At 43.4% G+C, this 21,368-nt stretch overlaps 1 protein-coding gene across 2 annotated transcripts; it reads right to left on the bottom strand.

Annotated features, from left to right (window-relative positions):
• Positions 1 to 1,400: 1,400 nt before the first annotated feature.
• setd1ba (SET domain containing 1B, histone lysine methyltransferase a) lies at positions 1,401 to 19,517 on the bottom strand. Of its 2 annotated transcripts, none has more exons than XM_028025965.1 (18): positions 19,308 to 19,517; positions 16,921 to 17,072; positions 16,599 to 16,697; positions 15,636 to 15,906; positions 14,711 to 14,832; positions 13,267 to 14,355; positions 9,789 to 10,547; positions 9,155 to 9,328; positions 8,857 to 8,950; positions 8,217 to 8,437; positions 8,064 to 8,142; positions 7,584 to 7,979; positions 5,920 to 7,143; positions 4,547 to 4,713; positions 4,346 to 4,471; positions 4,121 to 4,240; positions 3,467 to 3,604; positions 1,401 to 3,369 (listed from the first exon to the last, which is right to left on the bottom strand). In XM_028025965.1, exons 2-18 carry the CDS (start codon positions 17,056 to 17,058, stop codon positions 3,196 to 3,198), a joined length of 5,391 nt encoding a protein of 1,796 aa, XP_027881766.1. In that variant the 5' UTR covers positions 17,059 to 17,072; positions 19,308 to 19,517; the 3' UTR covers positions 1,401 to 3,195. The 2 variants fall into 2 exon arrangements, with proteins under 2 accessions (XP_027881766.1, XP_027881765.1); XM_028025964.1 differs by lacking the exon at positions 19,308 to 19,517 and adding an exon at positions 17,300 to 17,430.
• Positions 19,518 to 21,368: the final 1,851 nt, after the last annotated feature.

The following is a 21,368-nucleotide window of genomic DNA, read 5'->3' as shown; positions in this document are numbered from 1 at the left end:
AAATAGAGGCTAAACCTATTACTTTACAATTTTCTCTGATATAAATCAGACAAATACCAGGTCCTGTGCAGCTTCAGGTCACTTCATACAAACAAAATAAAACAACTTAGGATACCAGAAAAAACATCGTCAATATGAGAAAATATCCTAAAACTTTGTAAACAATGCTTTACTTTTAACCTACATGATAATATTTACTCCCATCTTTTCTGAGAATCATTTTCAGACCATTTTTGTCCAAACTTTAGGATGTTACTGCAGTGACTTCTGGCTCGTAATGTGGGGTTTGTTTAATAAATCTGAGAACACGGAGCAGCATTTTATGATTCGGACCAATCAGTTCGAGCTCAGCAGATGGAGACGGGTGTGAGTTTGGCTCCCATGCTGCTTCGCTCGGCCCCGCCTCTCCGCTTGTGGTCACACCATCCTGTCACAGCCTCGGGTCAACACACACACACACACACACACACACCTACACACACACTCCTGATTAATGCTACTATGTTATTCTGAACAAGTGGAATAATTTCATGACTTTCAGACATAATCCATACCTAAAAATTCAGACATATTTAAAATCTTCTTCCTTGCTTCTGATACAAATTCTGATGTTCATCCATTCGGATTTTACTTGAGGCTTAAGTTTATATACCTGATTTCTGAGAACCAATCAGAAGAACAGGGACATTTTCTGGCCACAGATAAATATAGATCCGTTCCAGATGACTTCGTTATCTATAATGGGGCAGGATTTCACAGGACTGCATACAGAAATAACCAGATTCCTCAAAATTCAACAATCTTTCACGTTGTTTGATAGAACAAAAACACAGTTGGGTTATTTTCTGTTTTTTCAGTAAGTCTGGAAACAAAACTAAGCTGAGGTTGGTTTCCAATCCAGTTATGTGGTAAAAGACACACATATTTCGTTTTATTTTTTTATTGTGTGTAAGATTGATCAGCTCTACTATAAAACAATAATTCTGTGTACTGAATTAATGGAATTGAAACACTGGAGGACTAGACACCAAAAAAGTGTAGTGGTCCCTTTAAAACATGGCACAAAATCCAGTTTTTTAAAACCAAACCACTTGATTCATTTTACCAAAATTTGAGTTGTTTCATTAGAGAGATGATGGGTAAAGATTAAATATAAGAATCGATAAGAAGCAGCTTATTCTTCAGAAATTAAGATTTTATTTTAGATAACAGAATAAGAAATAAAGTTTTGAATTCAAGACTGTAAAAACCCAGAAATAAGTCAGATTCAGTGACGTTTGTCCTCGCCTTTCTTAAATTCATATTAAAATTATATTATGCATGTAATGTTCTCTAAACTGTTAAGATGCTATAAATGTATAAGAATGGCCCTCCTTGCTACATTAAAGAAACAACCACTGTTTATGGATGTATGCAAAAATTTATTCGTTATTTTTTTCTTTTTCATACACTTATAATAAATAGACACGAGAAATGGGCTGAAACTTCAGTCCTCTTCCCAGTGCCATTTCTGCACCTTTTTTTTTTATTTTCCACACTGCAAAGAGTTTTTCATAGAATTTACAACAAAATTAAAAAAAAACAAAAATAACAGGAGCTTGACACAAGCTGAATATCCTGCTACCAGCTGACGAGCTCAGCGCTCGCCCCCTTTATGATACGCACACATCCGAGCTGTGTTCAAGTAGCAAATCCCAAGAAACAAAAAATATATCTATATATATATTTATATATTTATATCATATTCACAGTTAAGCTACTTACACGTTTTAGGATCTCAAAGCAAATGGGCAGAAAACGAAGAAGTTTCCACAAGAAACAATCTTTCAAAAAGGGAAGTGGAAGCTTTTCCTGTACACAGCGGACCTTTTAAATAAACAACCTTTTAACCATCAGCTCCTTTCACAGATCCCTGAAAATATTTAAATATTCAGTCTTTCGATAAAAAAAAAGAAGAAAAAAAAAAGGGGGGGGGGGGAGCATCTTAAAAGTGTTACATTTCTGAAGATAAAAAAAGTTTTAGATCTTCTGTACAGATTCTCATATACAATATGAACATCAGAGGTGGAAAAAAAACAAACAAACAGAAACCTGCATTATTAATCCAAGTGAATGAAAAGCGACAACTGACTTGGTCTTCCAGGGCTTTGAGAAGGAGAGGGGCGCAGGTGCGAGCCCTCGAGTGCATTTAGTATTTTATCTTTCATCTAAATAAACGACAAAGACAGAGAGGCTCCAGCGAGGAGGCCGCAGGCGCCTTGATGTTACTGAAAATACAACAAAACATGATCATCAAGAGAGGGGAAAAGTTCCTCGCGGTTGCTTGTTAACACATAGCAGCTTCCTCATGATTAAACAGAGACAGTCGTACATTAATTAATTAATTTGGCACTTAAAATAATGAATAACTGCCCCCCCCCCCAGAGCTGAAAACTCAAGATTGCTTTTGAGTTGACTTTCTCTTCCGTTTTCGGCCAGCAGGGGGCAGCGCAATCACATTCCCGCACCATCAGGTAACAACACTCATTCATGCAAAACACGCACCCATACATAGTGTATCTGAACAAATAGGCATGAAAATACCTAAACAAACTGTTAGAAAAAAAAAAAAAATATATATATATATATATATAGGAATATGATTAATGCAAATTTTTGCAGAACATCGTTAAACCTTTGCATAAACTAACAGGAAGCAGCACGACCTGTCCTGGACAGGTAGAAGATGCTTGAATACTCCAGATTTAACCATTTGTATCTCGGTCTAGTTTGATTTATTTTGCGCAGGGAAGGAAGCGGAGAGAACGCTCCGCCTTCCGCTCGTCTGCTCCAAAGAGGGAGTAACCTCAGGCATCTTAAAGTGTGACTGAGCAGCTGAACATGTGAGTTTGTTTTTCCTTGTACCACAAGTGGTGTTTTGGGGTAAAGCTTATGAGACAAATGAGAGGAGAAAAGTGTAAAATAAAAAGCCTCGCCCCGAACCGAACCGAGCCGAGTCGGGACTGGATGCTGCAGGAGTCGTGCAGAAATACTGGGGAGAAAAAGTCACACTGGCAGAAAAATAAACACAGTTTCATTTGAAGAGCACCGTGAATTGTAAACATTCTAGAGTTTAATGTATGAAGAGTGCAGGTCAGGTAGCTTAGCTCGACCCGGGTGAAGCGCCGGGTCGCTTCACGCTGCGAGGGGGGTCCGTTAGTTGAGCGTCCCCCTGCAGTTCTCCGCCCCGCACAGACACGGGATCTTCTCGTCCTCGATGGGGAACTTGTAGTCGTACGTGATCTCCTCGTTCACGTTGATCGGCTGCCTGGAGTAAATCACGATCTTCTTCTGAGACTCAACCGTGATGACTTTAGCATAACAGTTAGGCTGCAAACGACAAATAAACAATAAAAAAACTCATAAAAACAACGTTTTTTTTTTTTTTAAAGTTTGTGTTGGTGAAAAGAAGATGACGTTGCCCTACGTTGCAGCTGTGGTTGATGAAACGGGCAAAGTTGCCACATTTGGTAGCATCGATGATGGTGTCGTGGTCCACGCGGAACATGTAGCTGCTGCCGATGCCCTCCTCCTCGTAGCGCTTCTCCCGCATGTCGGCGATCACCTGGCAACCAAAAAAACCCACAAACATTTCCGTCAATCCTGCTCAGCTTCACACGATTAGCATCCAAACATTCCTGCATGTTACGGCGGCATTAGTTTGTCACTTCTGTGTTTTTTCTGGTCATAAATACTGAATACAAGAAATAGAAATAGGAGGAATTGATAAAATATTAATAAAGAGATGTCTTTGCATTTGTACATTTTAGAATTAAATCGTATTGGACTTCTTATCACAGGATTTCACGACAGTTTTTATAATTTTCTTTTTTTTTTGCAATAATCAGTGTAGTGGGAGTGACAAACACCGGCACCCACAGGTGGGAGTTAGCATCACTTAAACACAATGATTTTGACCATTTTTGCGAAACAATTTGGGTAAAAAACTGGAGGAACTGATTGATGTAATGTTGCGTCTGGAGTATAGAGGGACACATAAAAAGAGACGGCGGCAAGAGATTTGCCCCTCGGGCCTCGACTTTGACATATGTGGTATAGATGCAGCCGAACTGCGTCTCACCTGTCGGATGTTTTGCCCCACGTACTCAATCACCATCTCATCAGCAGCAATGGGCTCCATGGCGAAGAGACCCCAGTCGTGGATGTGCGACTTGCAGAATCGTATCTTCTTCTTACGGAACTAAAAAGGACAAAAACGCACAAATGAATAAAAATCCTTTGCTTGTACCAAAACACTTTTGCTCTTGCTAAATGTTCCTCAGTGGGAACCAAACGACAGGATTACCTTCAGCTGGTTGAACTTGAGCAGGTCGCTGTCGCATGCGAAAGACGAGAGCAGCCGCCGCTGCTCTGACCGGCGCTCTGAGCCGGCTCTGGTGGACGCGTGGACCTGTGCAGGAATGCTCATGCCCTGCGACAGTTCAGCGCCCAGGTTAACGCCCAGCGACACACACATGTGCATTTATTAGATGTAACTTCCACCCACCTGCGTGTCGACCGGTGGCTCCTCCGACTGCACCCGGGAGCTCTGCAGGTACTTCAGCTTGTCCTTCTTGTCGATCTTGTAGTATCCCTCGCTGCGGGCGCAGCCGGTGGCATGATCCCGCATGCCGTCGTCTCTCCTCTTCTTCTTCACCCCGGGGATGTGGGTCGGTGCACAGAAGTCAAGGGGAAAAAAAATCACCCAAAACTTCCAGGACGTACCTCGCTTTTACAAGGTTTGAACACTTTTCCCACAGCAAAATTCAAGCACTTTTCAAACATTTTCAAGGTAACTTTTCCTACAACACAATACAATACAAATAAACTAAAGAATCACTATTTATGATATTATGTACTCCCGTTATTAGTAATGGCTTGTGATTGTACATCCTACAGCACAGTACACTAAAATGTAACAAAATTTTATGTTTTGAAATGTTTCTCGAAAAAATGTTTGCTAAGTTTTTTGACATTTAGCAAATAGAAATAATTTTAGGTCTAACTGACCTAAAACAAGAAAGTTTAGTTTTATTTAACTTCAGACAGTAGGAATAAAAAATGTCTCTTTTTATTGTCTATTGTCTCTCCCACTGTTAGTCAAACATTAGGCATTTTATTACCAAACTTTACGTAATGACTGAAATGATTAATCATTATGAATCGATTATTTAAATAATGGTAATCAATTTGGTAATCAATTGATTGTTAACTGGACAATAGAGTAGGAGAAAGGCTGATAGCTGACAGAACAACACACTCAGAGCAGGAATTAAGCCAAACCTGTTTCAAAAATAAAGTTTTCATTGAAGATAAAAAAAGAGAAACGCTTCTTTTTCTGTAAATATGTTCTTCCCAGAACTCCGCAAGTGCAGTTTTAGCGTCACCAAAATCTGTAACAAACAAAAAATCTATCAAGCACCTTTTGCTATCCAATTATTGATCAGATAATCAAAAAAATAATCAACATATCAGCCGTACAATCTATTGCTAATAAGTAGAATAAGTAGTTTATGTTATTAGTATGTTTTAGTTACAGATGTATCTCCTGTTACTATTACATTTTAGGCAATAGTGTTAGGCATTGTTTGCTTTCTTATTTAGAAATGAATTAATTTATTTATTTGCTCAAGTGGTTAAAAGAAAAATATGCAGAACGTGAAATGTTTTAATCCGATTAATATTCATAATAATCTTTTACTGAAATAATCGTTAGTCGCTGCCTTACAATATACAGAAATCAAGAACTTTCAAAGATTTCAAGCATCTGTGCGAACCCTGTTTAACCAGCAGGGGGAGCTGCTCTTTGATTCACACAAAGATTCAGATTGTAAACAAGAGGTTTTGATTGATCGAACCAGGAGCAGCAGTAAAGGATATAAGGATGGTTGACCCAAAGTGTGTCGTTGAGCCAGTCGTTGCCGTTGTCCTGCTGGAGCATCTTGTCGTACGTGATCTGCAGTAGCCGGATGTCCTCCTCGTCGATGCCTTCGTTCCAGATGTCGTACAGGATGGTCATCTCCTCGAAGTCGGAGCGCGGCTTGAAGTAGGCGCGCTGCGGCGTGGTGACCGGGGACAGGCTGTCCAGCAGCAGCTCCTCCCAGCAACGCCGCGTCTTGCGAGCCGGCTTGGCGACGGCGGGCGGCTCCTCGTCGTAGGAGGGGAAGCCGTCTTCGGCGGGCAGCAGCGTCTGCGGATCCACGTCTCTTTCCCGGAAGTCCAGGCTGGTGTGTTTGGGAGATTGGACCGTCGTCAGGGAGACGCTGTCCAGAACCGGCGCCTGGGGCAAATCAGTGGACTCGGAGGAAAGCTCGTCGCCGGCCTTTTTGATTTTCGGTCGCCCCGGTTTCTTCTTGGAGGCGGTGGCGTCAGACATCAAGGGGATATCGCCCGAGACGCCGGTCGGTAGATCTTCAGGCGCGACGGCCGAGTGATCGGCTCCGGCTGCCAGTGACGGAGGAGCGCTGATTGGCGGCTCCTTGAAAACAGGCCGCTCATCAAAGCTCTTCCTGTTCAGTGTCAAGGCTGCAGGTTCGGGGAAGACAGGCGTGAAGGTTAAGTCTCTACCGGGAGTTCGAGGCACGCCAGCGCTGAGGACGGGGGACTGGGACGGGTAGGAGAAGGGGCTGCCGGGGATGTGAGGTGAGCTGAGCAACAGGCTGCTGCCTGTCAGAGGGGCGTCGCTGCCTGGCGTGTTGGGGATCGTGTCGGTGCTCTGGGATTTCCCCAGACAGCGGGCGCGCTCCATCAGGTCCCGACCCGGCGTGCGAGGGATGTCCTCGTCCGTGGGGAGCCGGGGTCGCTGAGGGAACTCAGGCAAAGGTCCGGGGGGCAGGTGGAGCAGGGAGCGACTCTCTACAGCAGGGTGAGGGGGGAGAGGGAGGTGCATGGAGGACGTGGAGATGGATTTCGGGGCAGGTGCGACAGGATGGGAGGGGGGTAACTGAGTCGGGGTGCAGGGCACTTCCTCAGGCTTTGCTTTACCTTTGAGTTTGACCTCCTGGTCGCTGTCAGGGAGAGCGCCGGTGGGGGTCAGGGGCCGGAGGCCTGCTATGTGGTCCTGAGGTTCAACCTTGACGTCAACGCAGACTTTCTCCTCTTTGACTATTAATAAAAAAAAAAAAAGATGTTACAATTTGAGTTCAACGATTTTTATCGTAAAAATATTAAAACAGTAAAATTTGAGAGATTCTGTCAGGATTTAATTCATCCCTGAAGCCCAATGCACTGGTGGCAGCAGCTCTCCTGGCTAGGGGCTCTAGGGGTGAACAGGTTTTAAATACCCTAGAACCTAGGAAACAAAAAGGGAAGTAATGACACTAGGAAAAAAGGAAGGAAAGAAGGACAAAAAGGAAGTAACGTGAGTGAGTAGGAAAAAAGGAAGGAAGCCAATATATCTTTCCATGCTCTTATTTTCCTCACTCTTATCCAGACCTGAAACGAATTTAAATTGTGTTCCAGATGTTTCCGTTCTGTTTCCAGATGTTGCACAGTAGGAACCTTACAGGTTTTGCACAAGGAGCTCGGTGTGGACCCTCACTCACCTCTGACCCCCTGGTGCGCTGGTGGCTTCAGCTCCTCGGGGGTCTCCTCTTCGGGAGGACTGGGAGGTCTGCGTTTGAACTTGCTGCTCTGCTCCTCTTCCTCTCTTCGCTCCTCCTTAAACTCCTGCACTTGGACGATGGGAGGAGTCGCTGGCTTGACATCTTCCTCCTTGTTCTCCTCCTCCTCATCAGACGACGAGGTTGAGGACGAGGAGGATGATGACGTGGTCTCGGCCTCTTTTCCGTCCACCTTCTCTGCGACCGCTTTCACGTCTTCCTCCGTCTCTTCCTCCTCCGAGCTCATCTCGTACTCGGAGTCGGAGCTTTCGCCTGACGAGTCGGAGCTCTCGGCTGAGGAGTCGGAGCTGGCCTTGGAGGAAGCCGAGCTGTCCGCTTCTGCAAGTAACGACGCAAAACGGTCGATAACAGAAAAATACAATCAGACCCATCACAAACGTTTCTTTTAGGAATCTGACGTACCGTCGTCGGACGAGTCTGACGATCCGCTGTCACTGGACGAGTCTCCATCTTTGTCTTTGTCCTCCTCGTCGGCACTCTCCTACGAGGTCATTAGACATCATCATCATCGTGTCGTTTACCTGCATCCTTAAAGGATTTTTTGACGAGACTCACTTTGGCAGACAACAGCCTGTCTGGAGCCTTGTCTTCATCGCGCTCCTCATCGACGGCGTCGGACAACGACTCTTCCTCCTCTTCCTTCTCCGAGGTGTCCATCTCCTCCTCTCCCTCGCTGTCCAGTTCGAGCGGTCGCGAGGGCCGCCGCTTGGCTGAGGGGCCGTCGCCGGCCATTTTGGAGTCGTCTGACGGGAGCTCGGCTGCGTCTCTGTCTCTCTCTGGAAGACATTTGTCACCAAAACTGTGTTGGGGGGCTTTGGGAGAGTTTTCACACCGTTTATCTCATGTCTCAGCTGCACACTTTAATGTATTTTATTTGGAAGGAAAGAAGTAGAAGGACAAGGTTTGCACACATTTCCTATAGCAAAATTCAAGCATTTTTCAAACTTTTTCAGCACCGCAATATGGAGATAAAAACAATAGAAATGAACTAAAAAAAAAGAGCTTCTGTGAAAGTATTCTACATTTTACAGCAGGAACAAGGCAAACTAAACTATAACAACATTTTACACACTTATACTATTATTAAAGGCATTAAATATGAGAGGATAGAAATTTATTAGTAAAATGTTTTTAAAATGTACCATTTCCCTTCCATAAATCCTGATGAATTACAACAAAGTTTGTGGATTATTACCTTCATCCTCCAGTTCGTCGTCTGCTGGGGTGGCCGGTCGGGCTCGTTTGCTCTCTCCTCCCGTTGCTGTATCAGGTGGGTCCTTCCTTTTTACCTGAGTTAAAGGGTTAAAATGTTTTCATTAATATTTTCAAAAAAAACAATATTACATAACATAACATTATATGACCAAACAAGTATATTATGGGATGGTCATAGGTCACATGACAAGGGGAGGTGAATGTGGCATCGTGTATAACTCGACCGCAAAACTATCAAGTTTAATTTAAACGAAAAGCAGCGCTGGAAAGTTTCTCACCTTAAAGGATGGCAAGCGGATGGCTCCTCGCAAACCCATCCCCAGACCCATTCCTTCGTAGCCGAGCCCTTCTCCTTTATTCCAGTTCTCCAACAGACTGGAACCTATCGTCTCTTTGGGTTTGGGTCGCTCTTCTTCTTTGCTCTCAGCGCCTTTTACTGGAGTCAGAGATGCCTGGAGAAAATGAAAAGGCGTTTTGGTTTCTAGAAATCCAAAAAAGCCCCCAAAAAACCCTCTTTTTTATCTAATCTATTTTGAGAAATAAACCAAAGAGACATATGCAACTCTCATAAACACAAGTTTACAAGTTTGGTTGACATAAATCAAACGTGATTTCGAGGAGTATTTGCATTCATAAAAACATAGTGAACGTCAGAGCAAATGCATCATTTCTGCCTATTGTCCCACTGACAGCAGCCACGCAATTAATTCAAAACTACTGGCTGAGTTTATGAAAGCCGGACCGCAGGGAGGCAAATCTGCAGCAACCTCACAGAAAGGTCATTATCTGCTACAAAGAACCGATGATTCAAATGGGAAAGATTGCTCCCAACGTTGGTGTAGATGGTTTAGCGTTTTATCTATTTTCAGATTGCGGTGCAAACATACACATTTCAGGAAGTTTGTATTTTACCTTTGCTGAATGCTCCTTCTTATCCCACCACTCATCGAATGCCCTGAAAGCCACCACCTCCACCATTTTGCGGTTGAGGTCCCTCTTCATGATGGCCTTCAGCTCCTTGACGATGACCAGCAGCACGCCGTCAACAGTGGCTTTATGAGGGTCCTCTTTTTTCGTCTCGTACCCCGGCGGAGGAACCGTGGGGTTGAACTGTGGTAAACTGGGATGGTGCCACTGTTGCCCTGGCACACCGGTGCTGCACGCCGGAGCGGCGGCGGCGGCGGCGTCCAGTGAAAACGGTGGGTAGAGCCCGCCGAACTGCCCCGAGGTGCCGCCGTCCATGAAGAGCGGATACGAATACGGCCCCCTCGTCTGAGTCATGCGGCTCAGCATCTGCTGCTGCATCTGGAAGGATATGTGCATCGTGTTCCACCGTTCCCACGGCACGCAGTTCATGAGACCCATCATCTGGATCACGTCCTGATGATAGTGGCCGATGGGCGAGATCATATGGGGAGGCACTCCATGGTGACCGCGCAGGTGAGCGGGGTGCCCCAGCATGTTGGAGTGAGGGTCCAGGTGTTGAGGGGCGATGGCGAAGCCGGCTTGATGCTGCATGGCGTGGTAGCTGGCAGGGTGCATGGACATGGTGTGCATGGGGGACACTGCCGAATTTACCACGATGCCCTTGGCACATTCCCCGCTGGTGATGGTCGCTCCTGGCATCTCGTCGTCTGAGATTTCCATGTCTTCTCCTGACGACTGATGAGCCTGGGCGAGAAGGGGACAAACACGTCAAGAGCCCATATCTGTGCGGTCGTCAGCCTTTTTCTGTGTCTGAACTCTCTGAGCAAATGAGATTGCAGTCTTCAAACAACAAAATTAGATTGGTAATCCAGAGAACTTTTACTTCAGAGAGAGGTTTTAAATACACTATTAAATAGAGATGTAATGATTAATCTGATTAATTGTGATGAATCGATTATTCAAATAATCATCAACTAATTTAGTAATCGTTACCTGGAAACTCAAAAAAAAAAAATCCACTCGCTGAAAAAATAGCATATTCAGAGCAGTAAATAAGCCAAAAACTGTACGAAACATATTTAAATTTTTTGGATAAAAACACCTTTGTATGTCAATATATTTTACCCAAAACTCCTCTAGCGATGCAGTTTTAGCTTTACCCGGTTCAAATTCACTAAATAATGCTACATTATTGCATTTAAACAACAAAATGTTTATTTTCTTCTTTAAAAAATGAATTAAATTTATCTTTCAAATTATTTATAATATTGTTAAATAAAAGAATCTGCATATATATGCCAATTTCTTTTCATCCTTTTAGTTGACTACTCTTCAGAATAAGTGATAAAATCGATTCCTAAAATAATCGTTATTACTATTAAACTATTTTATATTAAAACCGGTTAGGACTAATGAAGCTGATGTAGTTGAAACATTTAAATCAGCAATGAACTAGTGAATCTTTCAGAATGCCAGCTATAAATAATTCCAGCTCTAATCTGAGTTCAAAGTTTTGTATACACATTAGCGCGGTCAAACACAGCTGACCTGTGGCTTTGGTCAGCACGGCTCCAAGCAGAGCTGACTCCCTCTTTTATTAGAACACAACAGTGGAGAAACTACAGAAAACTGTAATAACAAAATACAAATGAAGGAAAATATATTGACAGCTCTGGTGAAGATTCATAAAAATCCCTAATCTGTTCATTTGATGAAGCAGAATAATCTTACACTGACAATTTAGAAAAATCCAACAGAAAAATAGTTCTAATAAAAATAACTTGTGACTAAATTGTCAATACTCCTAACTATCACATTAAAATAAAGTACCTAAAGCCTTTAAAATGCACACTTTTTTAACTGGCCTATTAAACTGCAACATTTCCAGGAACTTTTTAATTGTAATGCGTGGCTTCCTGTTTTCCTGGGGTGAAAATACGATGCGACACCGAGCTCCTGATAGCTAAAGGTAACTACACAGTCAGAATGATGCAAGAGGAAATCTCTGAAGTTAACTTTTAGAGAGCTGCAGCAAGAGGTGGCATCCTGAGGTCAATAAGTTTTTATAGCAACCACTGGTTATTTCAGAGCCATGCGCTCATCTGGTTATATGGAACTATGGGGTTTTTTTTCAGCAAGTGTGGCGTGACAAAATAATAAATGTGGAAAAAGAGCCCCTCATGCCCAGTGTTCAGTATGGTGGAGGATCTGTGATGCTGAGGAGCAGGGGAACTTGTCAGAATGCATTAACTCTTCGAAATGACTGAGAAACGCAGCTATCGCAATCTCTACTAGAAAACTGACACCGGATCATCATTTGGTCAGTTAAAATTCTAATGATACAAAATAGAACGACAAATTAACAACAAAAAAAATTATGAACAGACAAAAATCAACATTCCCTGTGATCGTCTCAGTCCGTATAGAAAAGCTCTGGAGCTGAAGAGACGAGAGCAGGAGAGAGGACCTCGGACTCTGGGTGATCTAGACAGATTGTGCAAATAAGGGTCAAAGATTCCTCTCTATAGGCTCCAACCTTGTGAAATGCTATAGTGGAAAACAAAGCGCCGTCTCTTTGGACAAAAAGGGGGTTGCATAAAGTATTTAAAGTGTCGGTGGCAATAACTGTACTACTGGCAATTCTCTCACAATAAATTTACCCAAGTTAAAGGTTGGACATTCTGTATGTTTCAGTGTCAGATTGAGCTACTGTATAAAACAATAAAAAATGTTAAAGTATTTTACACATTTGTGCAAAAACAATCCGTCACAAGAGGCTGCAGTTGTGGAAGCAAGCTGACTAAACTTGTCAGGGGAACGGCGTTGTTATCCAAATGACCTGTTTGTACTGTTTGCTTTGTGATAAGTTGAAATATGAGAACAGAGACGTAATCCCGACTGTAAGTCTCTGCTACAACCAGGAAGTGTGAAGCTGAATGGGGCCAACAGCCAAACTGTGTTTTCCTCCCTGCGAACAAGTGCAGCGAGTGTTAGAAAGAGGAAACGTGACGCTTTGTTCTCTTAACTGCAACGCGGCTCGAGTTTCTCCCTTTAAAGATAGTATAGTTCAGAAATGTAGCCTTGCTGGTCATGTGAGCCAAGCTTCATAATTGTGAAGCCAATTTCAAGCTAGGAATCTAAACTCGCAATTCAATTTATACTGTTGCTTATTTCAAAGATGCCTGTCTTGACAGCAGTTGTTGAGAAACCAGAATTTCCAACACAAGGCAGAACAAAAACAGTGACACACAGTCTTTACTACTACAATCTCACACTGAAACTAGACCTGACTTCCTGTGTCCCTGTTTAACTGTCATTCACACCTGCATTCATCAACGCCAGCCTCACACTGCTATCACCCAGTCAAGACTTAATAAGTGTGGCTTGTTGCTGCTGCCACCTGCGCGCCAGTTCTTGCAAAACTCTTGTGGTTTCTGTCACACACCCCGTGTCTGCGTCTTACCGTGTCCATTTTCTCAGTGGGACTGTTGCCTGGAAAAGCTCCGTCTTTGAGGTCGCTTTTTCCCATCTTTTCGTTGATGGGAGAGCCGATTCTTTTGATCAGCGAAGCGGTTCCGGAAATCGGCTCTTCGTCGTCGGAGTCCGGCAGCGGGGTTGGGCTGATGTCCTCCAAGCCAGTGCTGGATGGCCGAGAGTTCTGCTGGCCGCCCGCGAAGGGTGGGATTGGGGACAGCTGGGAGGACGAGGAGGAAATGGGGCTACCTTCCATTCGCACCTCGTTGTCCGAGTCCCGCTCATCCAGAAACGGCAGCAACTTTGTCCTTTTTTCCTTGAGGAGCATCTCAATACGCGAGTCCAGGCTGTTGCGTTCCGGATCCAGCGCCGGGGAGCCAGGTGAAGGGCAGCGCTCTGGTGTTTGAGGGGGAGGGGTGGTGGGTTGGGGAACTGGTTCCGGCGGCGGCTCTGGGATTGGAGGCGTTTCTGGCCTTTCCTTAACGGGCAAGACATCCGTCGGGGCCGTCGGAGGCGGCTGCGGCGGTCGGAGATACTCGCCGTCCCTTTGAGCCGGGTGATGGTACGGCGACTCTGACGGGGGGAACGCAGGCGGCAAAGCAGCTTGGTAGGGCGAGAACGCGGACTTAAAGTTGGGCGTAGCAGGAGGATGCGCTGTGTAGTTAAAGGAAGGGGTTGAAGGTGGAGGTTCAGGTGGTGTCAGCTGGTGCTGCTTGAAAGAAGCTTGATCAGACGGAGTATTCCGATACATGTTGCTGCGGTACTGAGGCCTCTCCGGCCGGCGGTTGTACGCGTCCTGGAACTTACTCTCATGCCTGCGGGACTTGTAGCCTCCAGAGCTCTCAGGACGGCTCGACTGATACGCAGGCGTGGACTGCCGGCTGGAGTAACTGGAGTCCTGAGAGAAGGGCGTACCCGGCTGGCGAGGGGTGTGAGGGGTTCCCTGGGACTGGGGGGTGTCCTGCCTTATGCTGGAGTAACCCGTCTCCAGGCTGAGGGGGGTGGTGGAGCTGCTGGGTGGCAACACTCCTCCTATAGACATGCTGCTCTCCGACAACCTGCGGATGGGTTCACAGGCCTTAAAAAAAAAGACATTAAAATAAGTTATATTGGGAAAAACCTATAGCAATTTGAAAAAGAAAAAAAAGTGATTAAATGAACATAGCAACATTTCAGTGAAGATCTAAAACTTTGTAGGTTTCTGGGCTCAGGAAATCTTACTACAAGGTCAAAGTGCATTGTTTTTTACAGCTTTGAGAGTTCAGACCAGAGTCAAAGGTCAAGATAACATCTCTTTTCAGGCTTGGATTTTACAAAATAACAATACTGGTAAAATGAGCATCAAACAACACCAAATTGACCATATAGAAACAATCATCAAGACAACATTGTGTAAAAATACTCCTTATATTTTGCTAAAAGTTTCTTTTTACCAGTAATGCCTCTGCAAGACTCCGAGGGGAAACGTCCCTGTTTTCCTCTCCGCCAACAGGCAGCGTCCGTGGTGTGTAGCTGCCATTCATCAGGAGCTGAAAGTACCTGAGGCGATTCTCACCTGCAGGACAGTTAAAATGAGCCGGTCTGATGCAAGATTTAGAAAGCAGCAGGGCGACTGATAAAAAGTGATCAGAAATTTTAGCTGGTAATACATATCTCTGTAACAGTTGGTCAATACAACAGAACAGTGGCAAAATCAAAGGATGCATTATCAAAGTGTTAAAAGCTTTCAAATAAATAAATCTAGATTGTTATGGCAATCTAAAAATATAAATAGTTCAAATACTAATCAATGCATACAATAATTGCATCTTAGCTTTTAAAAAGCGCATGTTTAGTTTTTTGGAATGAATGAAAACGGTTCAAAGTGCACTTAAAAAATTGCTGAATTAACTCCGTATAAATACAAATATTAAGAAAAAATATGTTAACATGCTCTATGGTAAAATGCATTTCAGATGCTGATTTTGAAAGACATTTGGAACTTTGAATAGATTTGTTAAGAGTAAAAAAGATTTTTCTTATTTATTAAAAGATACATCAATTGAAATCAACAGAGGTGCATGCGACTCTGACAGATTGGTATTGTTTGTTTTCAAGTCTACAATTATGCTCAGTGGGAGTACACAGCACCCCCAGCTCTGGGCTTATGGGACCGGGCTCATTTTCAATGAAATTCAATTACGTCCATGTAACCAGGCAACACACATAAATGTAAAGACGTGACTACTGTCATTGTGATCATTCAAGACAAACATGTAAAACTAATCTTTCAAATCCATGTTCATGCAACTTATAACTGATCCTGCTCTGCATAAACGCAACCCTGCAGAAGCTTTGGATGAATGAATCACTGTTTACCTTTCGGGTCCAACTCCACGTGGATAATGTTTCCCATCACGGACGTGTTGTGCAGCGACTGAACAGCAACCTTGGCGGATTTCACATTCTCAAAAACAACTTTAGCTATTCCCAGGTGCTTTTTATTCTTCGGGTTGTACAGGATCTCGACCTCCTCGATATCTCCAAACTTTTTGCACATGTCCGTGAGAAATCCCTCCCTGATGTTGTCGTTCAGCCTGGCGAACGTCACCTCCTTCGGAGGCACAGGGCCGACATAAAATTCATCGATCTGGGAGAGGAATGACAGGGGTTGAGGTGAGAAGGGCCGTCAAAGCTTAATGTTGCACTATGTGGGGTCATTTCTATCAGGTTAGATAAGGATAAAAAGCTGCAATAAATTCCTTAAAGCACTTAGATCCATAAATGTAACAATGTATCCACACATTGATATACAATAATCAGGCATAACACTATGACCCCAGACAGGTGACATGAATGACAATAATTATCTCTTCATCATGGCACCTGTTAAGCATGTGGGCTATATTATAGGCAGCAAGAGAACATTTTATCTTTGGGGTTGATGTGTTAGATCCAGGAAAAATGGACAAGCAGAAGGACCGAAGTAAGTTTTACAACTGGATCAAAGCATCTCCGAAACTGCAGCTCTTGTGGCCTTTCTGGTCTGCAGTCGTCCAAAGAAGTAAAAGCGATGCCCTAGTGAGCAGGGTCTGGTTCATGGGGTCCAATCCAACTCAAATTGCTGAAGAATGAATGTTGATTCAGACAAAACGTTGTCAGAAAACAAAGTACATTCCAGTTTCAGTCGGGATACCCATGTTGATTATAATGTTATGCCTGACCGGTGCATACTTTAACTCCAAGACCCAAAGATGAATGAGAGGGGGGTGTGTCTGCAACTTCTGACAGCAACTGTTTTCCTCAAGCAGCAATGTGGCATTCGACTCCGATGGCAGATACCTTGAATTTAGGCACCGGTAGGTCTGTCTCTTTGTACTTTGTCCAGAGACGTCCGATCCTCGGGTCACGGACCAGGTCCACCGGTGGTATCCCTGGGTTCTGTTGGAGATAAGGATGGGACACGATCCTGTTAGCCAGGTTCACACCGTATTAACTTGTTGCAAAGTAGTCGTGCAAAAAAATCGGAATTGTTGCTTGGTGAAACAGGTGTTCGAGGATGTTGAATATGCCACGGCAAAACAGCCACATAGTAACGGCATCATGGAGGTCGGCTCCTTGGTTACTATTGTAGCCTTTTGGCCGCATCAACGGCGCCACTTACGGGCATGCTGAAAGTCTGCCCATCGTAGCGATAGAGTTTGTGGGATCCCTTCTTGAGCGCCGGGTCGATGATCAACTTGTAACTTCTCCAGTGGTGACTCTTCTTCTCCGCCGAGCCGCAGACGGGATGACTGTCCATGCCGTTCGCCAAACCTGAAACGGCAGCCAGCGACAGGGAGAGGAGAGCTAGCGTTATCGGGAGCCAGGGCTAAGCAGTCTCCCGACCAACCAGCCCTTCCAAACACTTTAAAACAGCCCAGCGCTACACATGCGTGACTCCGGCAATGAGGGGAAATGAAAATTGGATGTAGCGTATATCCCACTTACGGAAAAACAGGCATTAGTAAAGCTGGAGAAAGAAGAAAAAAGAACAAGCTTACTTGAACTCTGCTTTCTCCCATGGTCTTCGTTCAATCTGTTCCTCTCCGCTGGCTTGGACATGGTTCGTCCGATCGAGTGTTTTTTTTTAAATACACAAAAAGATGAAATCGCCTTGCTTTCTCCGTTTACATTACATGATTTCGCTTGAAGAATACTGCCTCCTTTTCGGCGAGAGCCAGCACATATTGTGTGTGTGTGTGTGTGTGCCTCTGGTCTCTAGCTGCTGTCTCTCCCACAATACACCGCTAGGCTTGCCCACCCCCTGCGCACATCGCACTTTCGCCACAAAGTTGCTTCCATTTCCATCGTAAACTCAACTAAAAAATCATAATGGATAAACACGAGGAACAATAGCACAAATACACCTAAAGCATATGGGAATCTGAGCTCTAGTGATAGTCTAGTGCGCTCAAATCACTAGACTTATAACTCTGAGTAACAGTGTTGAATCTGCTGATTGCGTTGACTTAAACGGCAAACAAGCTAAACTCAGAGGGCAATATCTTCTTAACTGCATCTGAAAGCTAATAAAGGTGTTTCGGGTACGAGCTGTGTGCTATACAGACGTGTCGCTGCATATTTTAAAATAGAAAAATGAAACCCAAGTGCTTCCAGAGACTCCAGTTGGCTACTTATGTTGCATTTAAATCAAATTAATACGACTTAAAAGGGACACTTGGTTAGTTAGCAGCTGGTTTCTACAGTTTCTTTAACGTTTGTGACTATTGGAATGCAGCGGCTTGTTTCGTTTCTTTCTGGCAGTTGACACTTAACGGACGAACTAGAACAAACAGCAATGCCTGACTTATTATAGTCATCAAACTATTCAAAATTCACTGGTATTTCCTGATCTTTAGCGTTCTTCTTTTTTTTGTTTTGTTTCAACGAAGAGTGTGTTGTCGTGCAAACTGGGTTTTGTTTGACATTGCCTGTTGTTTTGCAGTGCTCGGGCAATTGGCTGGTTAACAGCGGCAGCTCGGCGGGCCAATCAGAGCCCGGCAGCGGTGGAGCTGCCTGCTATTAGAGGCAACGGCTCAGGAGTCCTTCAACAGAGAGAGCAGGGAGAGGGGGCTGAGTACGCTCTCTCGGCAGCCATTTTCCTTAAAACAGGACTCAATGGCCTATATGGGTTTCCTTTGTTCCAAAAGGGATCTTTACACTTGGTTTCCTCATCTCTTTACGGACTATGATAAAACGTATGTTTGCTCCTTTTAAAGGATTGGGAAGATTGGAAGAGAATGTAGCTACTGGATGTAATACCCTGTGACATTTTCAACCTTTTTTTTCTTTTGCTTGGAATCCATCTTTGTCTTAACTAGGTCATGGCACACCCATATAATATTTATATTTGTTAAGTGAAAAACCAAATGTGAATAAACTGTTTTAAGTGATTGGAGACGTTAAATTAGACATGAAAACAGTTAAAGTGATAGATGTTACTATTCCTGTTATGGCCTTGTAGGAAGTGAGTAGCAATAAGTAAGTTTTAATTATTTTAATATATAATGTAACATTTTTGATTGTTTAACAATGTCAATTGTAAGGCATGCAGTAACTATTATGAAAACGACTTTTTTTCAGTTTCATATGTTGACATTGATTTCTGTACATGTTTAAGTGCAACTTGTCCAAAGCAGGCCATAAATAACAAATATCTTTTCACAAAAATGTATTGTGTTTCTAATTCTTTGTTTTGTTTATTAATTGTCAACATTCTTCCTCTCAAAACAGCAAAATGGCTCGTCTTGTACCCTGCCCTGGAACGGTGGAAACAACCAGAACCACGTTTAGGTTCGAGTCGTCCACTCGCCATTTCAGAGCCAAACACGTCCAAAGTGCAAACGCCTGTCTGACCTTGCCTCAAGGGTATATCTAAATATCTAAAAGAAGCATATTCAGGTAGTCCTTTTTACAAAAAATATTTCTTGTAATATTTAAATCCCAAACAATCCAAAACCTAATAGAAAACCGATGGAGGGAAAACTTTTTCATTGTGAAAATATTTACCTCAACACTTTGGTGAATGCAGTTAACAGGCCTAAAACGCAGGGACAGGAGGGATGTTTTCAGCCCCATCTTCGGATCCTTTAATAATGGCTTTAATAGGGGGTGGGAATGCGTCTCCTGAAAAGGAAGGAATTCCATTAGCACGACAGTTAGACCTCTTTTCAAAAAGTCTTTTTTTTTTTTTTTTTTCTCCTCTCATCACTGGCAAGCATACCCCATCTGACAGCCAGCGAAAATGCATCTTCAAGCATCATCTGTGTGGGCAATATGCAAAACCATCTCTTCTCCTCAAGACAGGATTGCAGTCGAGTATAACCTCGTCCATTTTCGACATTTCTAACTGAGCTACATCATTTAAACCTACATGGAAATGTTTTAATAAGGTAACGGATTTTTTTTTTTTTTAGCTATTTAACCTAAATTTTTAATTGCTTATACGTGAACATATTAGCCACAGACTTTTAAAACTTGACAAAACGATTATAGGAAAAAAAAAACTGCTGTAGCCCACATTTTTTTAATGATACAGCAAACTTACAGTTGATATTCAAAATATGTAATCCAAATCTTAAACGAGCAAAAAGCAGTCTTATGGTGAGGAAATCTTGTGTTTTTCTACTGATTCCTTACATCCAAATAAACCTTTTGGCGGTCAGGAGGCTGCTCTTGCTCAGTTCTCTGTCTCAAAATGGCTTCTTAACAGACAAAAGGAGCACTGTGCTGTGAAATGTTGCTGCGCCATAACTGGGTGAGGCTCTGAAAGCGCCCTTATTTTTTTTTTTGTCGGAACACTTCCTTCTATGTTTTCGGCACTCAGAAGCAAATATGACGACTGTAACGAATGTGGTTATCGTCCAAATGCTGTTTAGTAAAAAAAAAAAAAAAAAAAAAAAAAAAAAAAAAAAGAGGATAAATGGTGGACTCTCCATGAGAGGGGGTGAAACTTTGATCATAAAAGCGTTTTCAGGCTGGCAGTTGCTAGGCTGACTTGTAATCCGAGAACTGGATGGTTGCCATGAGAGCTCGAGAGCTTTGCAACAACAACCCCCCCCCCACAGACACACACACTGCCATATAAGGTCAACGGGAATCCGCTGCGGCAAGCCCGTTTGTGTTGTATCTAGGTGAAGGGTGCTTCAAGGCAGAAACCGGCGGATCAGCGAGCGACCAGCACGGCGAGTTTAAGGCGCCGCAGACCAGACAGTGGAAACAAATAAGATCGGGTTCTTACAGTTAACTTCGGGGAAAGAGTTAAATTATAGGTGGGAGGGTCTGGATTCGCTTGCGCAAAGGAGGGGGGTCTCCAGGTGCATTTCAAGGTTAATGTTGCCTTTTTCAATGCGATGGAGTTGCCTGCGAGATAAATAGCAGGGCACAAAAACCCGGCTGTGGTTCAAAGGCCTGTTAACTGCGCATTTATTTAATAGTTTTGTGTTCGGAGCAGTGAAAATGTCACTTTAGTGGACAGTTTTGTGTCGAAACCCACCAGTGAAGGTATTTATAGCCTTGTATTTGCAGGGGAAAAAAGCAGGGAGAAAAAATTCCCCGCTCGCCAGCGCCGCTCAGTTTACCGCTGACAGACTGGAATATTCCACACAGGGGATTGGCCTCTTTTCCGCAGGACAGCTGTCTCACTCTCCCTCTCTCTCACTCTCTCTCTCTCTGCTCGGCGACAAATATTTCAAGAATTGTTCTCTGTTTATTGATAAAGGGCTGTGTGCGTGTGGACATTCTAGGACACATTTACAGACCACCTTTTTACGCATATGTGAAGCTTCGAGTTTCACTCTGTAAGTCATGCAAGCACGTTTTATTGTTTATTAGACAGGGTTTTTTTCCCCACAGCTTGAAATGGAGACTTTAGGGACAATGATTTAATCTTAAAGCTGCCAGGTTGTACTGAACATGTACTTAAAGCTTTATACTTTTATTGATCCAGTGCTGTTACTAGAGACTTGTAATTTTCATAGTGATGGTGTCGTATGTAGGTTTATTTTTTGTACCTTTTAATCATTTGTTTTAGTTATACTCTACAGTTTATCTTGTAGTCTTATTAGTTGT

Source organism: Xiphophorus couchianus, chromosome 8, assembly GCF_001444195.1.
Source record: "Xiphophorus couchianus chromosome 8, X_couchianus-1.0, whole genome shotgun sequence".
In the NCBI taxonomy this organism is placed as follows: domain Eukaryota; kingdom Metazoa; phylum Chordata; class Actinopteri; order Cyprinodontiformes; family Poeciliidae; genus Xiphophorus; species Xiphophorus couchianus.
Note: the sequence above shows the minus strand (reverse complement) of the source record. Positions and strands in the feature narration are given on the sequence as shown.